We start from the raw sequence: 15,330 nt of genomic DNA on the forward strand, positions 1-15,330 counted from the left end.
ATGCACATATTCTCATGGGGGAAATACTACAACCACCATCTTTTCAGCACGAATCTTTTAGATTAAGACAGACAAAGTAGTGAAGATGGCTGAACGATGGAATAAAAGAAAGGAAAAAGGTCCTTGATAATCAATTGCTTTACTGTTTTGGAGAAGACTGGTTGATCAGAACAACTAGAGTATGGTTAAACTATTGTAAACTTCCTTGGGCCTTCCCCCTCAAATGTGTATGCCACTTCACTTAAGAATTACAGAAAAAAAAAAACGTACCAAGTTCCTCTCCCTACAATGAACATTTAACAGGACATGCAACAAAGATTTTAATTTTTTTTGAAAAACATATAGCTGGTAGGAGGCATCACATCTCCAATACCACTTAGACAACCAGCCCAGGGTATCGCCATAAATCAAAAGTACAACCTTCCACCTTACTTTTGCAGAGGACCTGGTTTAAGCACCCTGTGTGCCATGAAATGCAACTCCAAAATTCAAAGCCTGCGAGTATTTCAGCATGCTCAGGTACATCTGATGTTACAATCCACCCGTGCCTGCCCTTACCTTTCTGTTCTCTAGACAGCTGTTCAGCTTGGTCCCAAATTTCAGTGGCATAGAGGAAGTTGGATGTAACCTGGACATAGCTGGCTGCCATCTGATGGATCCTCTGGGGGATCGTCACCGAAGACCCGCTCCCTGAAGGGTTGGCTGCCCCAGAAGAGTAATTTCCTGAATTCCCTGGAGACAGCTTTGGAGAGACTGGAGACGGCATACTGACAGGCTTGCTGCTTACCCAAAGAAAAATATTAAATTGTAAAATGCAGAGAGAGACATACTTTAGGCACATCATGCTGTTAAGATGCCCTTCCAGACCTCTCTTCCCACACCTCAAGGCGTGAGACACTAAAGCATTCCTACTTCACACATCAACAAGTCAGATTTGCCCTACAACTAATGAAATGCATGACACTGTAACAACTGTTGAGGATCCTTCAACTCTTTATCTTTTAGCTTCACAGCCAAAACCTCAGCATCTCTTATTTCAATAAAATCTTACATTAATTGTTTAAATAAACTGAACCTTAGAGAAAAATAACAAAGACATTACAACTACGTGGTAACTATACTGCCATAACATTACACTTTCAGGTAACATGATGCAAACCTGAAATACCCTCCTAAAACTCAGAGTGATCTACCAAAGGTCTCCTGTTAGGTTTAAAAAAATAGAAATAAATTGCTGTACTCTAGCAGAGACAATCCTGAAAGTACTTGTAACCATCTGGGCTCGCAGCATTAATAAAGTTATTGTTTTGAGGGAAAAAGCAATAAATAAACCAGCAAAACTCACTGAGATAAGTGACTTTGTTTAGTGACACACTGGCCCTTTTTTTGCAACAAGGAGCTGCCTGCCAGACTCTGCAGAGCACTACCACAAGCAGCAGTCTTCCAAACCTTTCATCAGAGCAATTACACAAACAACAGAATCAAAACCTACACCCTTTGAACAGTCACCCCAACACTTTACAAGGCTGAAGAGCTCCTCTTTGAGCACCTCAGGCACACGGCTTATGTAGAAAACTAGCTACCAGATGAGAAATACAGGTAACAGCTTTTACTACTTACCTTCCCATACCAGGTGACGGTGCTTGAGAATTATTATAGGAATTCTGTTGGGGGGAAAAATAAATTTGTCACCTGATTTATGTTTCTACTTTAACTGGTTATATTTTATTTGGCTATTCAATTGGTTATTTTTGAGCAAATTAATTTCTGTAGCTTTTCTTTTAAGCAAGAACAGCAACATTTTGAATAATATCACAGTAAATTACAATTTGGGAAAATATCCTTTTTTACTGATGACTAAGACAAAAATGATGGGATTATTTTACCAACACGAAGAAGGCCACTAAACATACAGGACTGGAGTAGTTCTCTGCTCTAACCATTGGATTCCACTGCCTCTTATGAGAACATTTTGGTTTTATCAGCCCATTACTAATCTGTTATTACTGGCATTGAACAATTAAAGATGTCTCAAAAAAATGTGAGAGGTCAGGCATGTGACACACCTGTTTCCTCTCTGTATCAATAGCTGGAAGTTTCAGAGAAAACCAGTGACATTAGCTACCTATCCCCAATTGCTCCTTTGAAAAATCTCAGTCTAGATTAAGGACTGAGTAACGTTACAGAAATATTGTAACTGTTTTTCCCAACTGCAACATCTTGATTCAAATAAATTCACTCAAAGACTGTGTCTCTCTATCTCCTTTCCCTGACAGGACTCTTAAAATCAGTTGCACAAGAATTTAGATAAATTCACAGATAGGAAAAATTTAAAAATAATAAATAAATAATAAAAAAGAACATTCCACTGCAAACAACAGAAATCCAGAAAGACCAACGTGGTTCTGAATTAGAAGAATTAGAAGTTGCCTCTGGTGCCAACTTTTGCGAAGGCTGAACAGCTGCAGCCCATGTAATACACCCCCCTAGATCTGAATTCCCTTAAGGTTAAACATGAAAGTGAAGTTTCAGCTTGTTATAGCTGCAGCAAGAAAAAGTTTTTAAATTCTCCTTGAAGCCTTCTGTATTTATTAAAGACAACAAAAGCTAGATCAAGTTATCGAGAGAGCTTATCACGCTAGGACCAACAGGGTTATGACAGCCATGCTGTCTCTTCCCAGCTTTAAAGTACCCAACTTTTAACTATTTTCAAGGTCCAGTTCTAAACTGGGTATTATTCCAAGTTCACGGGTAGTGGTCTTAAAACTGGATTCAGGAATTTTAAGTGATGTAGAGCTTTAATTTGATTAGGTTTTAATATTTGAAGAAATTACACATGCAATTACCTTCAGATGTTCAGTCAAGGTTTTAGAATATTTCAACGCACTTTCCTTCTTCAGTTTGAAAAGCCTTAGGTATAGTAGAGATTGGCACCGAAGACTGACCAAAGACAGAACAACAAAACATTCACAGTTAAAGTCAAGTTTATCACAACTCAGTGAATTTCAGAAACCTAGCAGCTGTGGGTTTAAAGCTTTCTCTGCCAACTCTAACAAGCCAGCTCTCAAGTTGTAACTCAACCAGAAAAATCCATAACCACCTTTAAATTCTCAAGGAAATAAAACTAGCTCTGTGTGCCTTAAGTTGAAACTGAGTAATTTTCAGTGATCTTGCTGATATAATCAGTTTCCAGTTCTGAGCTTAGGAGATGACACTAAGCTACCTCCAAGAGTTTAGTTTATTTTTCACTGAATCTAATGCATTCTGCCATGGCCTCCCCTTTCTTTCCCACCTGACACCAACTGGTTCTGGTCTGTAGAGTTGCAGAACCTGCTGCAGCCATTTAATTAATCTAGTAGGCTAGTGACAGTTCTTTACAGCCAGTCCAAATTTTTACTTTCGCTGGATGAGCATGTAGGACAGACCCCCCATCCTTTCTGCTGTTACTCCTTAATATTTCAAAGGCTTGGGTCCTCATTGTCAACATCCCCTCTTCCCCAGTTTACAGCAATCAGATACATAGCGTTAACCTTTACATACAGCCAAGCGGAAAACTCATGTATTTGTGTCGGTAGCACCTGAAAACCCAGTGTAAAACAGCATTTCATGTAGATAAAACATTTGAAATTAACCAGTGCATTGTACTAAGTTCAGAATACACATACCAAAGCACTGCTAGCCTTTTATCTGCAGCCGTAGCATCCGGTGCCAAGTAATTCTTCAGTTTCATAGTGTATCTACACAGACAACAAGTAAACAACACAAAGATTACTGTATCATTTATCAATCACAAAACACTGAAGTTTTTATAAATTTCTAGTTTCAACTGTCTTCAGAAACCTCTCTCAGACCATAAGCAAAATGCAGACTGGGTAGTAATTGGAGTAACCTTGTCTCTCATGTTATGCGCTGTAGAGAGGCTTCAAGAGCCGTAGCAGAAAGCATCTCAAGCATCATGAAAACACTTTAAGACTCAGCAACTGGAACAAACTGGTAAGTGATCCAGTTTTATTGGAGGAACGATAAGAGATCTGAAAAGTTGGCAGCAAAACTGTAGTAAAACTTGAAGTTCTGATTTCCAGACCTCTTTCCCACCCACCTGACTTTTCCACATGCTTTGCAATGCTTACTTGATTAATTCCACAGTTTCTGAATACATAGGGAACGGGGACTTGGATTCCTGAGCATTTTTCTCCAATGCATTCCCACATTCAATGAACGACACTACAGCATCTAGGTAGTACACAGCCTTCTCAAACCTGTCAGACTGAGATTGGAAAAAAACCTTTTAAGAACAAAAGCCAGAGAGGAAGCACAAGAAAGCTCCAGTACAGAAGGGCAGCAAAATGGCAAAAGTAGTAAACAAGCCACAGTATAATGTGCAAACCTTGGATAAGTATTGGGGATTTACTTACCAATGCATCTGCATTATGTTTTAACTTCTTTGCTTCTTGTAAATAATGATCAGCTGAGTAAGTCCTGTAACAGAGGACACAAACTTAGGGGGGCTCCACTCACACTTCGTTTTTCCCCTTTATGACTCAAGTTTCTTAATATTGCTAAATATTTTTTTTGTCTAATTCAAATTACAGAAGCTACAGTATAATAAAGCTGTTAAAGTTGTTAAAATAGTTAACTAGCATGATTAGTTACAGTATGATAGAATTTGTTAAATAGTTTTAAGTTAGTTCTCTAGTTTCAGGTAATTCAAAATGGCATTTCAAGCAAGTTGATAAGTACACATGATTTGGTTAAATTTATTGCATTTGACAGTCAGTCAAGCAAACCAAACATTTGACCAACAACAGGGGCAAGGGAAGGAAAAAAAACCTACAAAATTTGAGAACAAATGAATCCACTGCCTCCAGGATTGGCATTACTGAAGGTGTGAAATATTTAAAAATTATGGTAATAATATAAAATAAATCAAGATGCAGTCAGGTGGTAATCGCTTTTGCTTAGTCACCCAAGACAATCAATGCTAAATGGCTTTCACAAGTAGATGAGCAGAAGGTAATCATAAAAGTGTAATTATACATTTCAATATATTAACATTGAAATAAATTCTCCCATCCAACCTGTCTTACTTGTGTAAGAATTAAAGATATTTGAAATTTTTAAGAGTCCACTTACAAAAAATTGATGTAATTACAAAGCAAAAGTTAATACTAAAAAGATTATACACCTACAAAATGATTCAATCAGTCCAGACCCAAGAAATCCTGAAATGTCTCAGTCATAACCATAAGATTATAACATGCCGCTGTTCCAAAGCACAATTACTGTTCCCTGGGGGGTGCTTTCATTATGTCTACCTATACTTCAATACATATTCAGATTTTATTTTTTTAAGAAGTTTGATCTTATCTCAATTTCTTGGCCCTGTTCAGTCTTGGAATAATTACAAAATCCCCCTAAAGTATTTTGTCCTGAATGATTGATAGTGTACTCCAATAATCAAATTCACTTAAAACTTTTTAAGGAATAACTACCAGGAGTAAAACACCGACCAGCTAGCTTGCCCACTTCCAAAGAGATCTTAAATCAGGAAGTTACTTTTACATTCGGTATAAACATAATTTTATCGGTAAAGTAAACTTAAAGAACAACAAAAAGAAATGCTTTAAGAGCAAGCATTGTACTGAGATATGAATTGGTACAAGTGAAACCTAAAATCTGCACGAGACTGCACAAATATTTGTTATATTTTCTTTTCACGATATTTAACCCCACAGGATTCAAGCCCAATCACACTCTTGTGGATCTGAAATTTAACAATAACAAAAAAAGGCTCCTCTCTACTATCAATGACAACTCCTGACTCTAGAGGACGTGGGCTCTGTTGAGAGGGGAACAGACAGGTAGCAGCAGTGCCCTGGTGAGGTGAAAAGAAGCCATCAGCATTCAAAAACAGAACAACTTTGAGCTATTTAAGCCCACTGCATGGTCCTTTTATGCTCAGGAATGTACAGGGCAGGCTCCAGTACCTCCTCAAGGACTGCACCCTCTGCCAAGTGAACGGCACAGGAAGCGCTCAGACAGGCACCTCCATGCAGGAACAATGCGCAGCTCTCCAGAGTGTGAACCCGCACTTAACGTCTTTTGTGAAGCAAAACGACAACTCCTCTCCAAGGGGAGCTGGCTATCACGACATCGATGCAGGAATAATGCGCGGCTCTCCAGAGTGTGAGCCTGTACTTAACATCTTTTGTGAAACAATGACAGCTCTCCTCCGAGGGGAGCATAGGAGCTGGCTATGCTCGAAATTCAGAGCCTCACAAACGGAAAGGCATCATTTGCTGTTCTTACCTATCATCAAAAACAAGTTTTGCTCTTCTTGACTTTGAACTTTCCATAGACTGAGCAGACACAGGAGGGCAATTTGACGAATTGTTCAGAATCTTTTCCTGAAAGGAAAATTATTGCCAAATAATAAATTTAAAGAACAGTTAAATCGTCTCTGCCTTCAAGAAAAGCATTTGTTGCATAAATTTCTCCCATGACTTCATGCATTATATGTGGTAAGGTCAGTTTTGCAGCTGATTTATCTGCTGTTCACCGTAGACAGTAACACAGCTCCCATGGGGCTTTCACCTAACGCTGGCACCCAGGTACACACAGAGGCTACAACCGAGCTCCTCACTCTAATACACCAGGAGATCTCCACTAGAGGGAAGAATGTAGCCCAGGCTTTCAAGACACACCCAGATCCAGAAAATCCCTCCCTAAATCTCCCATGTCACCCTCCCCAAGTCCTGTTTTTCCACTCTAACAAAGAGATGATTAATATTTTTATGATTTCTTGTTTCTTTCAACAATACACTCTGCCGAATGTCTTTACCTCGAATCATAATAATAAAAAAGTATTTTTGGGAGGATAAACATCATCTTCAGGGAGAAAAGTTAAATGATTTCACAAACACATTGTCCTCGCTCCCCTAAATGGCTCAACATAACACTTCAGGCTAAAGACCAGACACTACAAACACACCCGGAACCCTAAGTGAATCTACTTTTCGTAGCTAAACAGTATAAAACGCCTCAGCTTCCTATGTGGTTCCCACTCTCTCGGTTTATCATGATCAAAGGCCATCTATATAGACGTATTTCATAACCTGCATTTATCAGATTACTGCTAACCAGAAGGATCCTAGAGTTGCAAGGCATCAAATTCACACAGCGATGCACTACCTACCATTGTAACGTGGAAACAATAACAAAATGTGCAGTGCAATGCAGGAAGAGTATATACTACTATAAGACAAGCATGACTAAGCATATCTTAAGTATAAAATGATAAAAATCTCATCAATTAACAACTGGCTTAGGGACGTTTCTATGCTGACAAGTAAAGAAAGGACAAAGCCTCAGCCTGTAAGTAAATTGACTATCTACAGTTCCTGGAAGTGTCGTACACAGACACCAATATATGCAACCCTGCCACGCTTCTAAAATCTCATGGTATTGGCATCTGAAGTAATGCAGCATGTCTCCCGGTTCAGATATTCACGAACTCCACCCTGATGACTAAGTTACTTTCTGCCATTGCTAATGTCTATTTGCTGCTCTACTCCTCCCCAAATCAATTATCTTTCCTGAACATTTTTAGACTTTGCTTCTAAGCTTTTCAGTGACTGCAAATACAACTACAGAGGTTTAGCAGTCGCTTAAGCTACCAGAGCTGCCACAGCCTGTCGGAGGCTCTGGGGCTTTGCTGCAGAGTTTGCAGACAGGCGCACCACACCTGCCACAGACATTGGCATCACAAAGACAAGCCAAAATCCCTCCCAATTAAACACGCTGTGCTCAACAACTGGCTGCACAATAGAAACTGCTCACAGGTATTCAACAATACACTCTCAGATGTCCGCACAGGCTGATCTCTGTCCAGTATTACACACTTATATACCGACGAAAAAGCACATTAAAACTTAGTAAGACTATAATTTTCCTATAATATTTAAATTACATCACACCTAAATACCTTCCTAACACAAATCCCTTAAAAACCATTTTCTGCACCATCTTTATAACCATCTTTCTCCACTCTAACCATGGGGAGAGTGCTGTACATTCCTGAAGCTGGAGTTAAAGTAATCTTTCTGTGGTCCTGCAATGTCACAGAACAAGAGCTACAGCTTCGTATGAGCGTGGACCAAGCTCCTGCTCTCCTTAAAAATCAGGACAAGATCTGTATCTGCTCTGATGAGACAAGAATAACCTCACTGTTCCATTTACTGCTGTGTGAACAGTTTTCTAGTGATAATTCTTATTAACAAATTAAAGAATAAATAAGCAGCATCAGTAATCAGAAGACAACTAAATGCATTTCACTAATTAACATGAGAATTTGGTAGGAATAGGCATTAGTATTGCACAATCCTTCCAAAGTTGTTTTCCAGTTTATAGACTTCCAAGGTACTTAAGTCCTACAACATGAAACAATGCATACCTAAAACTAATTAATTTTAACTTAAACTGCAAATTATTGTTTAGATTACACAGAGCATGTCAAACTGCAAAGAAACAGGCTTAAGGCATTTACAGAATAAGGACTTCACCTTGGTTTCTTTAGCACTGCTTGAACCCTTCCCCTCCGTCTTTTTTTGTTTAGAAGATGAGCTGCTTTTACTGCCACTGCTGCTCTCCTTGCTAAGGTTGCTGCTGGACTTTAAGGATGATGACTGACTGACAGTCCTCTTCCGGGACCCATGTTCTTGCTTGGAATCTTTCTGCAGCGCTGGGGCAGCTGGAGACGGCAGTAAATCCTTCTCTTTAACAGTACTTGGCTTTGAAGACCTGGACAAAATGGACAAATTGAAGTTTTAGGTTTCTTTCCTTGAAAACCAAAACCAACCAACCAACAAAACCTCCAAAACCCAACACCACAAAACTTTATTATTTTTTTTTAATACAATCAAGATCTTTATTGTTAGACCTAGCAAACCAGTTATGGAGGAAAAGAAAGAGTAATCATCTCAGTAAGCAGGGTTCTATGAAGCCAGATTGAACTCGTTTTCACCATTTTATTTGTTCTGACCTGAAAACACAGTAGACAAGTTCTAACCATAAAACCACATCCCTACAACAGTTCTTAAAAAAACACCCTAAACACTTACAATGCACGAAATCAATGCCAATGTTAGCGCCAGCCTGTCTGTTGCAGACTAGTCAGCCTAACAGCTCAGAAAAAATATGGTCCATATAAATGTTCCCTGGAACCCAGGGAACTGGAAAGCTTTCTCAGCATAGCCTTTCAGTACACTCTTACCTTCGCTGCCGAGAGCTACTGTTGGCTATTCCTGGCTACCCATAATAATTATTTCTACGTTATTTTTATAAGATATTGATATAGTTTAATTTAATTAAGTGTCCTTCAGACAGCACTCGCAATTAAGCAAGTATCAGAAGTAATAGGTTAAAAAAAGCATAATCTAGCTAGCAATGCATCCATTCATGCTATATCTGTGTTCCAAGAAATAGTAAGACACTATTTAACTCAGAATGGGTAAACAAGATTTCTAGCATCTGATGTGCTGCAGCTTTTCACATATTTGTAATTTGGAAATTGCTCACTATATAGAATTATTTTCCATGGCATAATTATACCATCTTTCAGTTGCTTAATCTGAAATAGCTCAGTTTTAAAAGGCAGTGAAAAAAAAAATTAACTCTTTCCCATGGATTAACACTGACCAAGAACTAAATCAAAGCCAAAGCATAACAGCTATTACAAAAAGCATGGAAAATTACATAAAAGTAAAAGAGTATTAAACAGTGTTATTGATTCGCTAATTCTGTGTTACTTTGCCTTTGTGTAACTCACACTTTTCTTTAGCTAATGTATCAAGCAAATGTGAAGCTAAATCCATGGATCCAAATCTCAATGCCTTCAGCTTTCCAGGCAATACCAGTTAATTTATTCAGTTTACCAACTTGCTAAATGGATAATTACTAGGTTGGGTTAATTTAAAAGCACAGATTTTGCAAGACCAAAAAACCAGATGCAGCGCTGATTTCTAAAACAAAACAGAACCCTGCTGTATACGAGAGAAAAAACAGGAAGCATATTCCATAATACACCAACCCTTCACACAAGGGGTTACCTCACTACTGTTAAGTAAAAAAAAAATGTCGTTGGCCAATGTTTTTTGTTATGGTAATTAATTTCCAGCAGCAACTAGTGGAAACTCTAAAGTAAATCTGTCTGAAGGGTAAGAAACAATGAAATTTTAGGATTGATTAATAATGAGGAAACACTTTGCAGGGGGTAGGAGGAAGGAGGACGGGGGAAGATGACACCCATCTTCTCCTTGATCACCCTGAGCCTTTGCTGTTGAAAACATAGTCAAGATACTCACTCCCTACTGCTAGAAGTCTTGTGTCCTGATGGAGCTTTTTCTTCCAGTTTCGTTTTCTTGCTTTCACTGGCTCTGTTTTCATCCTCGTTCTGAGCAAAGCAAACAAGAAATACATCCAGGCAAACGTCCACATTTACAGCTTCACCAAGAGTGGCAATGTTTCACATTAACAAACTTAATTTGGCAGGCATTTTGCAGTGTCTAGAATAAGATACATACAGACCACAAAAGTATGCCCTACAACATCTAGTCTATACAAAATATTTGCCCAAGCCCTGATACTGGAACATCATAAAAACAAAGTCTGGCTTATAAATTATCAACCTACGTGAAAGAAGTAGCAGCTAAGCAGTTGCTCGTTTTAGCACAAATGTTTTTATCACCATGCAATACCTGAGATCAAGGAAACAATTTTATGTCATCAAGCCTAACAGAGGTGCTTTATGAATGCCAGGAAAAGATAAAAGTCTTGCAGTCTATTAAGTAAGCTCAGGGATGTTGAAGGCTAGCTTTTTATATAAATGTAATCCTACAGTCAAAGGGTCTTGAAGTTAAATCTCTAAGCAGCCTTCAGCAAGCACTGGAAGTATCAATACAGTGAAGACAACGGAAAACAGGGCCTCACAGAATAAATAATCCAGCAACATAACCCAGATTCAGACCTGAAGGTTTCATTTTTGTTACGCCAACGCTGCAACCCTGAGCCTTATGATCAAGGAAACGTGAGCAAATAACGTGTAGAAATGAAGTGGTGATGGCTGCATACAGAGCACTCACAAACCTAAAAACTGGAAGGCTGGGGGGAAGGGGTGGGGTTTTCTTTAGCTGCCTCAACCAGGCATGCATCTTCTCTGGCATGCACCAGTACGCATCAGAGTAATCAGGATTCAAACCAATTAACAAGCAGACTATTTTCTGGGATAAAGCCTAAATTTAATTGGTCTTACCAAAGCTTTCTGGTTTAGACGTAAGAGCACAGACCCTTAATGCTGTAACTCCCAATGTGTACTGAGAGGCACAACTACTCAAAGAAACAGCAGTCAGTGTGTTCAGAGCCACTGGAGCAGGTGAGTGCAGTCCTGGGAACATTAGGAATTACATAGTAACTCTTGCAAAACGTAATTAATCATTGCACTGGTCAGAGTTACTCCCATTTTACAAAAAAAGCTCATACTTTCTCACTTCATTTCCTCATCCAGACAAAATAGGAATCTTGGGTTTCTCCTGTACTGTTCTTCTGTTTGCAGTTACATGTCAAGTCTCCTAGGCAACACCAATTTCAGTAAGCGATCAAGTTTACTTAGGTTGCTCAGTAGGAAAACTGGTTTAACTGAAATTATGTATCTCCTCTAGAGGGTCAAATGACTCTAAATGATATCATATAATCCTTTGATTCCACATGTCAACAAAGTCTTACAACCGCTGCCAAATCTCTGTCAAAATGAAATTTTGAGAATGAAATCCAGAGTAGCATGGCAATTTTTGAATCCCTGAACCAGGGCTTCACAGTCCTAACAGCAGGGAAACCAAAATTTATAAAAACTCACTGGATCACTGAGTCCATCTGACAGGCACAAGTTTGCTCTTTATACAGACTGTGTATGTTTTGAGGTTTCTAAAAGCAGTTTAAATTACACCACCAGCTACTTCTTACCATTGTCTCCAATGATACTTGGAGTAACACTCCAGGAGTATTACTTCTGTTCAGCTCCCACATTTGAGTCCTGTCCCATTTTACTGCACTCAGGCATTCCCGCTCTTTGTTTATAGTTGAAAAGATAAAATGCTTTTTTAGAGAAGATTAAACATTGTTACGGGGAGAGCCTTCTGCTCCCAGTAAAGGAGCACCCCTGACATTATGGTTTCTGCTGCTGCAATGCCCCAGGGCCATTTCTGTCCCATCCCTTGTCCTGGCAATACGAAGTTACATGATTCACTGGTTCAAGGAGGCAATCCAGCTGAATACTGCTTTTTTTTGGCCAGGTGAATTTTCCATTGGATCAGCTGCCTGAGCTGGCCTGCGGTGCAACAGGAGGTGTTGCCAGATCAAGTGGAGGCACGAGGCATGCAGCGCCCAGAGGTACAGCAGTTGTGCCACCTCCCTGAACTCCAGCTACAGTGCTTATACTCCTACAGGTTCAACCTCCTAAGAAAATCCCAGTAGTCTCTACTATAACAGTATAGGGATGATCAATGTGTTCTACACAAAATAACTAGCCAAAGTCACCTCCTGAATTGCTCAGTCACTACACTGGGTATGATCTGGATTGCTGGGCTATATGCTTGACACCAGCACCAATCCACTAAGGGGCCCCAATAACAGGTAAATCTCTACAAAATCATCACCTGCTTATGTTTCCTTTTGCCTTTTGTAGAACTTTTGTCAGACGACTGCTTCTGGGATTCTCTCACGTGCTTCTCTGGCACGTTTTTCTTTTCCACTTTGGGTGCGTCAGCATCCTTGTAAGGCTTCCCTGGTATTCTTGATAAGAGGCTCAGGTCAATCTTCACAATAAGTGGGTACCTTTCATCAGGATCACTGAGTGGTGAAAGAAGCTCTTTCTCTTCCATAGGAGAGAACATTCTTTGCCGAAAAAAGCCATCATCCTCCTCCATGGAAGATTTAACAGGAGTCCTATTGCTCTCAGAGTATTTGGGTGTTTGTGATGAAGGAGGCAGGCTCTCATTTTCATCAGAATCAGAGGATGAGGTATCTGTTTCTATGAATTCCCTGGATTTCTGGGCAGATTTGCTCGAAGCCTTGTATTTCTTTTTCTCTGTTGTAGGCCGAGGGGAAGATTTGGGTTCTTTCTTTATATTGGGTTTTCTGGAGCCTTTTGTGGCTGCCTTATGCCTGTTTGAAGGTATATTTGTTGCCATGTCTACTGGGGTTTCACTTTCTATTTTAAGACCTCCTCTAGGTTCTTCAATAGATGTCTTTTCTGCTTTCTTGGGCTGCTTTTTACCTACAGTCCTCCTCTGTGACGAGCTGTCACTCTGGGCAGGTGACTTCTGCCTGCCACGACTGCTCTCTGAGCCCTTTTGGGTGGGTTTGGAATCTCGCCCAGGTGTAGAAGAAATCGAATCCTTGGATCCGCTTTGATCAGTGTACCCGCTCCCTGGCCCCTGATCCCGTCCCTCTTTTTTGTAGCCTTGGGAAGATGGGATATTGCTGTCCACGGAAGAAGCTGGTGACACTTTATGTGAATTAACTTTGTTCAACCAGTTATCCAGTTGCCACTTGTTTGTTGGTGGTGGCTCTGGCTAGAAAAAAATTTAAAAACGAGTGTTAGATAAAATATTTTACATTTCTTCCACCTTCTCAGGGGACAGCTGTACTGTGCTATGGGCCAAAAAAACTGAGATAAATAACAAATCTGAGATAAACAACAAATGAAATATAGGTTGATGAATATAGGTACAAGTAACAGCCCTCATTTCTTCATCTGGAGCAGGTGCCATCAACAGGCAGCATGTGCTGCCATAGCCTTCCACACTATAAGCCTGCAGTTTTTTGAAGCTACTGTCGCCATATACAACTTCTGCTCTCCAACAGGTAACGGACAGTAAAAATCATCTCAAATTCAAACATCAAATGCATGCTTATATAGAGAACTGTTACAATATCAAATTGCAGGTACTTCAGCAAAAGAACAGTCCATCTTGGAAACTGACCACACATTTGTCAGTCTATTACTTTTTTTTTTTAAAGCACTTTTACATTTATTAATCTTTTCTGCTTTCGAAACTCAGGATTAATGCCAAGCTAATGAAAACAGCCCAAACACATGTCAAATCCTACCTCAGGGGAAGCACTCTGCGATGGTTCATTAGCTTCACTATCACTGGAACTGCTTTCACTTTCAGAGTCAGATCCTGAACTGCTTTCAGATCCACTATGGCTGCTCGAGTCATCCCTTGAATTATCTGCTCCTTCACTGTTATGCTGTGATGGTTCAGAATTACTGAAAACAAAAATGAGGAAAAATAAACAAATGCTATCCAAGGCAAAAATATATCCTAGAAGTCCTTTCATTAGAAAGAAAAAAAAGTATTATTTTAAATAACAGTTACGAGAAAATTAAACATAACTGAACACAGTCACCCTGGAAACAAACAACAGCCTTTATTTTTCCCGCTTGGTCAGTGGTCAGTAAAATTTGTATGATATAAGCTATTTAATCGCTGATTAAATTCTAATCACCTTTTGCTTTAACACAAGACAAAAAAACCCCATGAATTTTAGAAATGAGATCAAGTCAAGAGCTCTGACTGGGCTGAATACCACCACTCTACTTTCTATGCTGCAATCTACCAGGAATGCCTACCTTCCAGGTGTGCTCCTTGGCACTGTCTTATCGCAGTCCTGCAATTAGAAAAAAGAGCATGAAGCTTCTAGAACTTATTTTATGACTGTATATACAATTAAGTTGCAAAGCATCAATTTAGAGCCTTTCAATTTTTAAAATTATTTAGCCTGAATAGCACCTTAATTCAGTACTTGTAGACAAATTAAAGTGCTGCGTTTTCCTTACACAGAAAGAAACACAGTTACTTTCTCCAGATTTTCACCACCAATGTTATCACAGAGTCCCATATATTCTGACTACAGTTCTAGGAGTCCCTGTTTCCACCACTCACTAATACCATTTCCATCTTTTTGACTCGGATGATTCAACATTTTACAATATTCCAGAGATGCTCAGAGTACTAGGAGTTAACTTTGAGTACTCAATCTTCAAAGTTTTCCACATGAAGAAAATCAAGTACAAGAACTGGGAACAGGAAGAAAAGAAACAAAACAAGAGAGGAGGGTGGATTACTGCTAGGTAGCACAGACCCTACAGGTGTTTTTAATTTAGCACACTAAAAGCCTTTTCTGGCAGAAGCTGCATGAAGTTAGTATTGACAAAGAAGAATAAAAAGACTTTTTGATAAAAATCAAAGTGCTGCTATACTGCCAGTTACA

General features: G+C 39.3%; 1 protein-coding gene across 8 annotated transcripts in view; it reads right to left on the reverse strand.

Moving 5' to 3' along the window:
- The window catches only part of AFF4 (ALF transcription elongation factor 4), a 56,639-nt gene that overhangs the window by 5,897 nt on the left and 35,412 nt on the right, over nucleotides 1–15,330 (reverse strand). For all 8 annotated transcript variants that reach the window (XM_080397768.1, XM_080397769.1, XM_080397767.1 and 5 more), the window contains 12 exons: nucleotides 14,690–14,727; nucleotides 14,164–14,326; nucleotides 12,708–13,625; nucleotides 10,362–10,450; nucleotides 8,562–8,799; nucleotides 6,310–6,407; nucleotides 4,416–4,479; nucleotides 4,131–4,267; nucleotides 3,666–3,737; nucleotides 2,847–2,940; nucleotides 1,621–1,664; nucleotides 559–779 (listed from right to left, as the gene is read on the reverse strand). In XM_080397768.1, coding sequence (XP_080253894.1) covers nucleotides 559–779; nucleotides 1,621–1,664; nucleotides 2,847–2,940; nucleotides 3,666–3,737; nucleotides 4,131–4,267; nucleotides 4,416–4,479; nucleotides 6,310–6,407; nucleotides 8,562–8,799; nucleotides 10,362–10,450; nucleotides 12,708–13,625; nucleotides 14,164–14,326; nucleotides 14,690–14,727 — 2,176 coding nt within the window. The remainder of the gene's footprint in view (nucleotides 1–558; nucleotides 780–1,620; nucleotides 1,665–2,846; nucleotides 2,941–3,665; nucleotides 3,738–4,130; nucleotides 4,268–4,415; nucleotides 4,480–6,309; nucleotides 6,408–8,561; nucleotides 8,800–10,361; nucleotides 10,451–12,707; nucleotides 13,626–14,163; nucleotides 14,327–14,689; nucleotides 14,728–15,330) is intronic.

This window comes from Falco punctatus, assembly GCF_963210335.1.
Source record: "Falco punctatus genome assembly, chromosome: 8".
NCBI lineage: Eukaryota > Metazoa > Chordata > Aves > Falconiformes > Falconidae > Falco > Falco punctatus.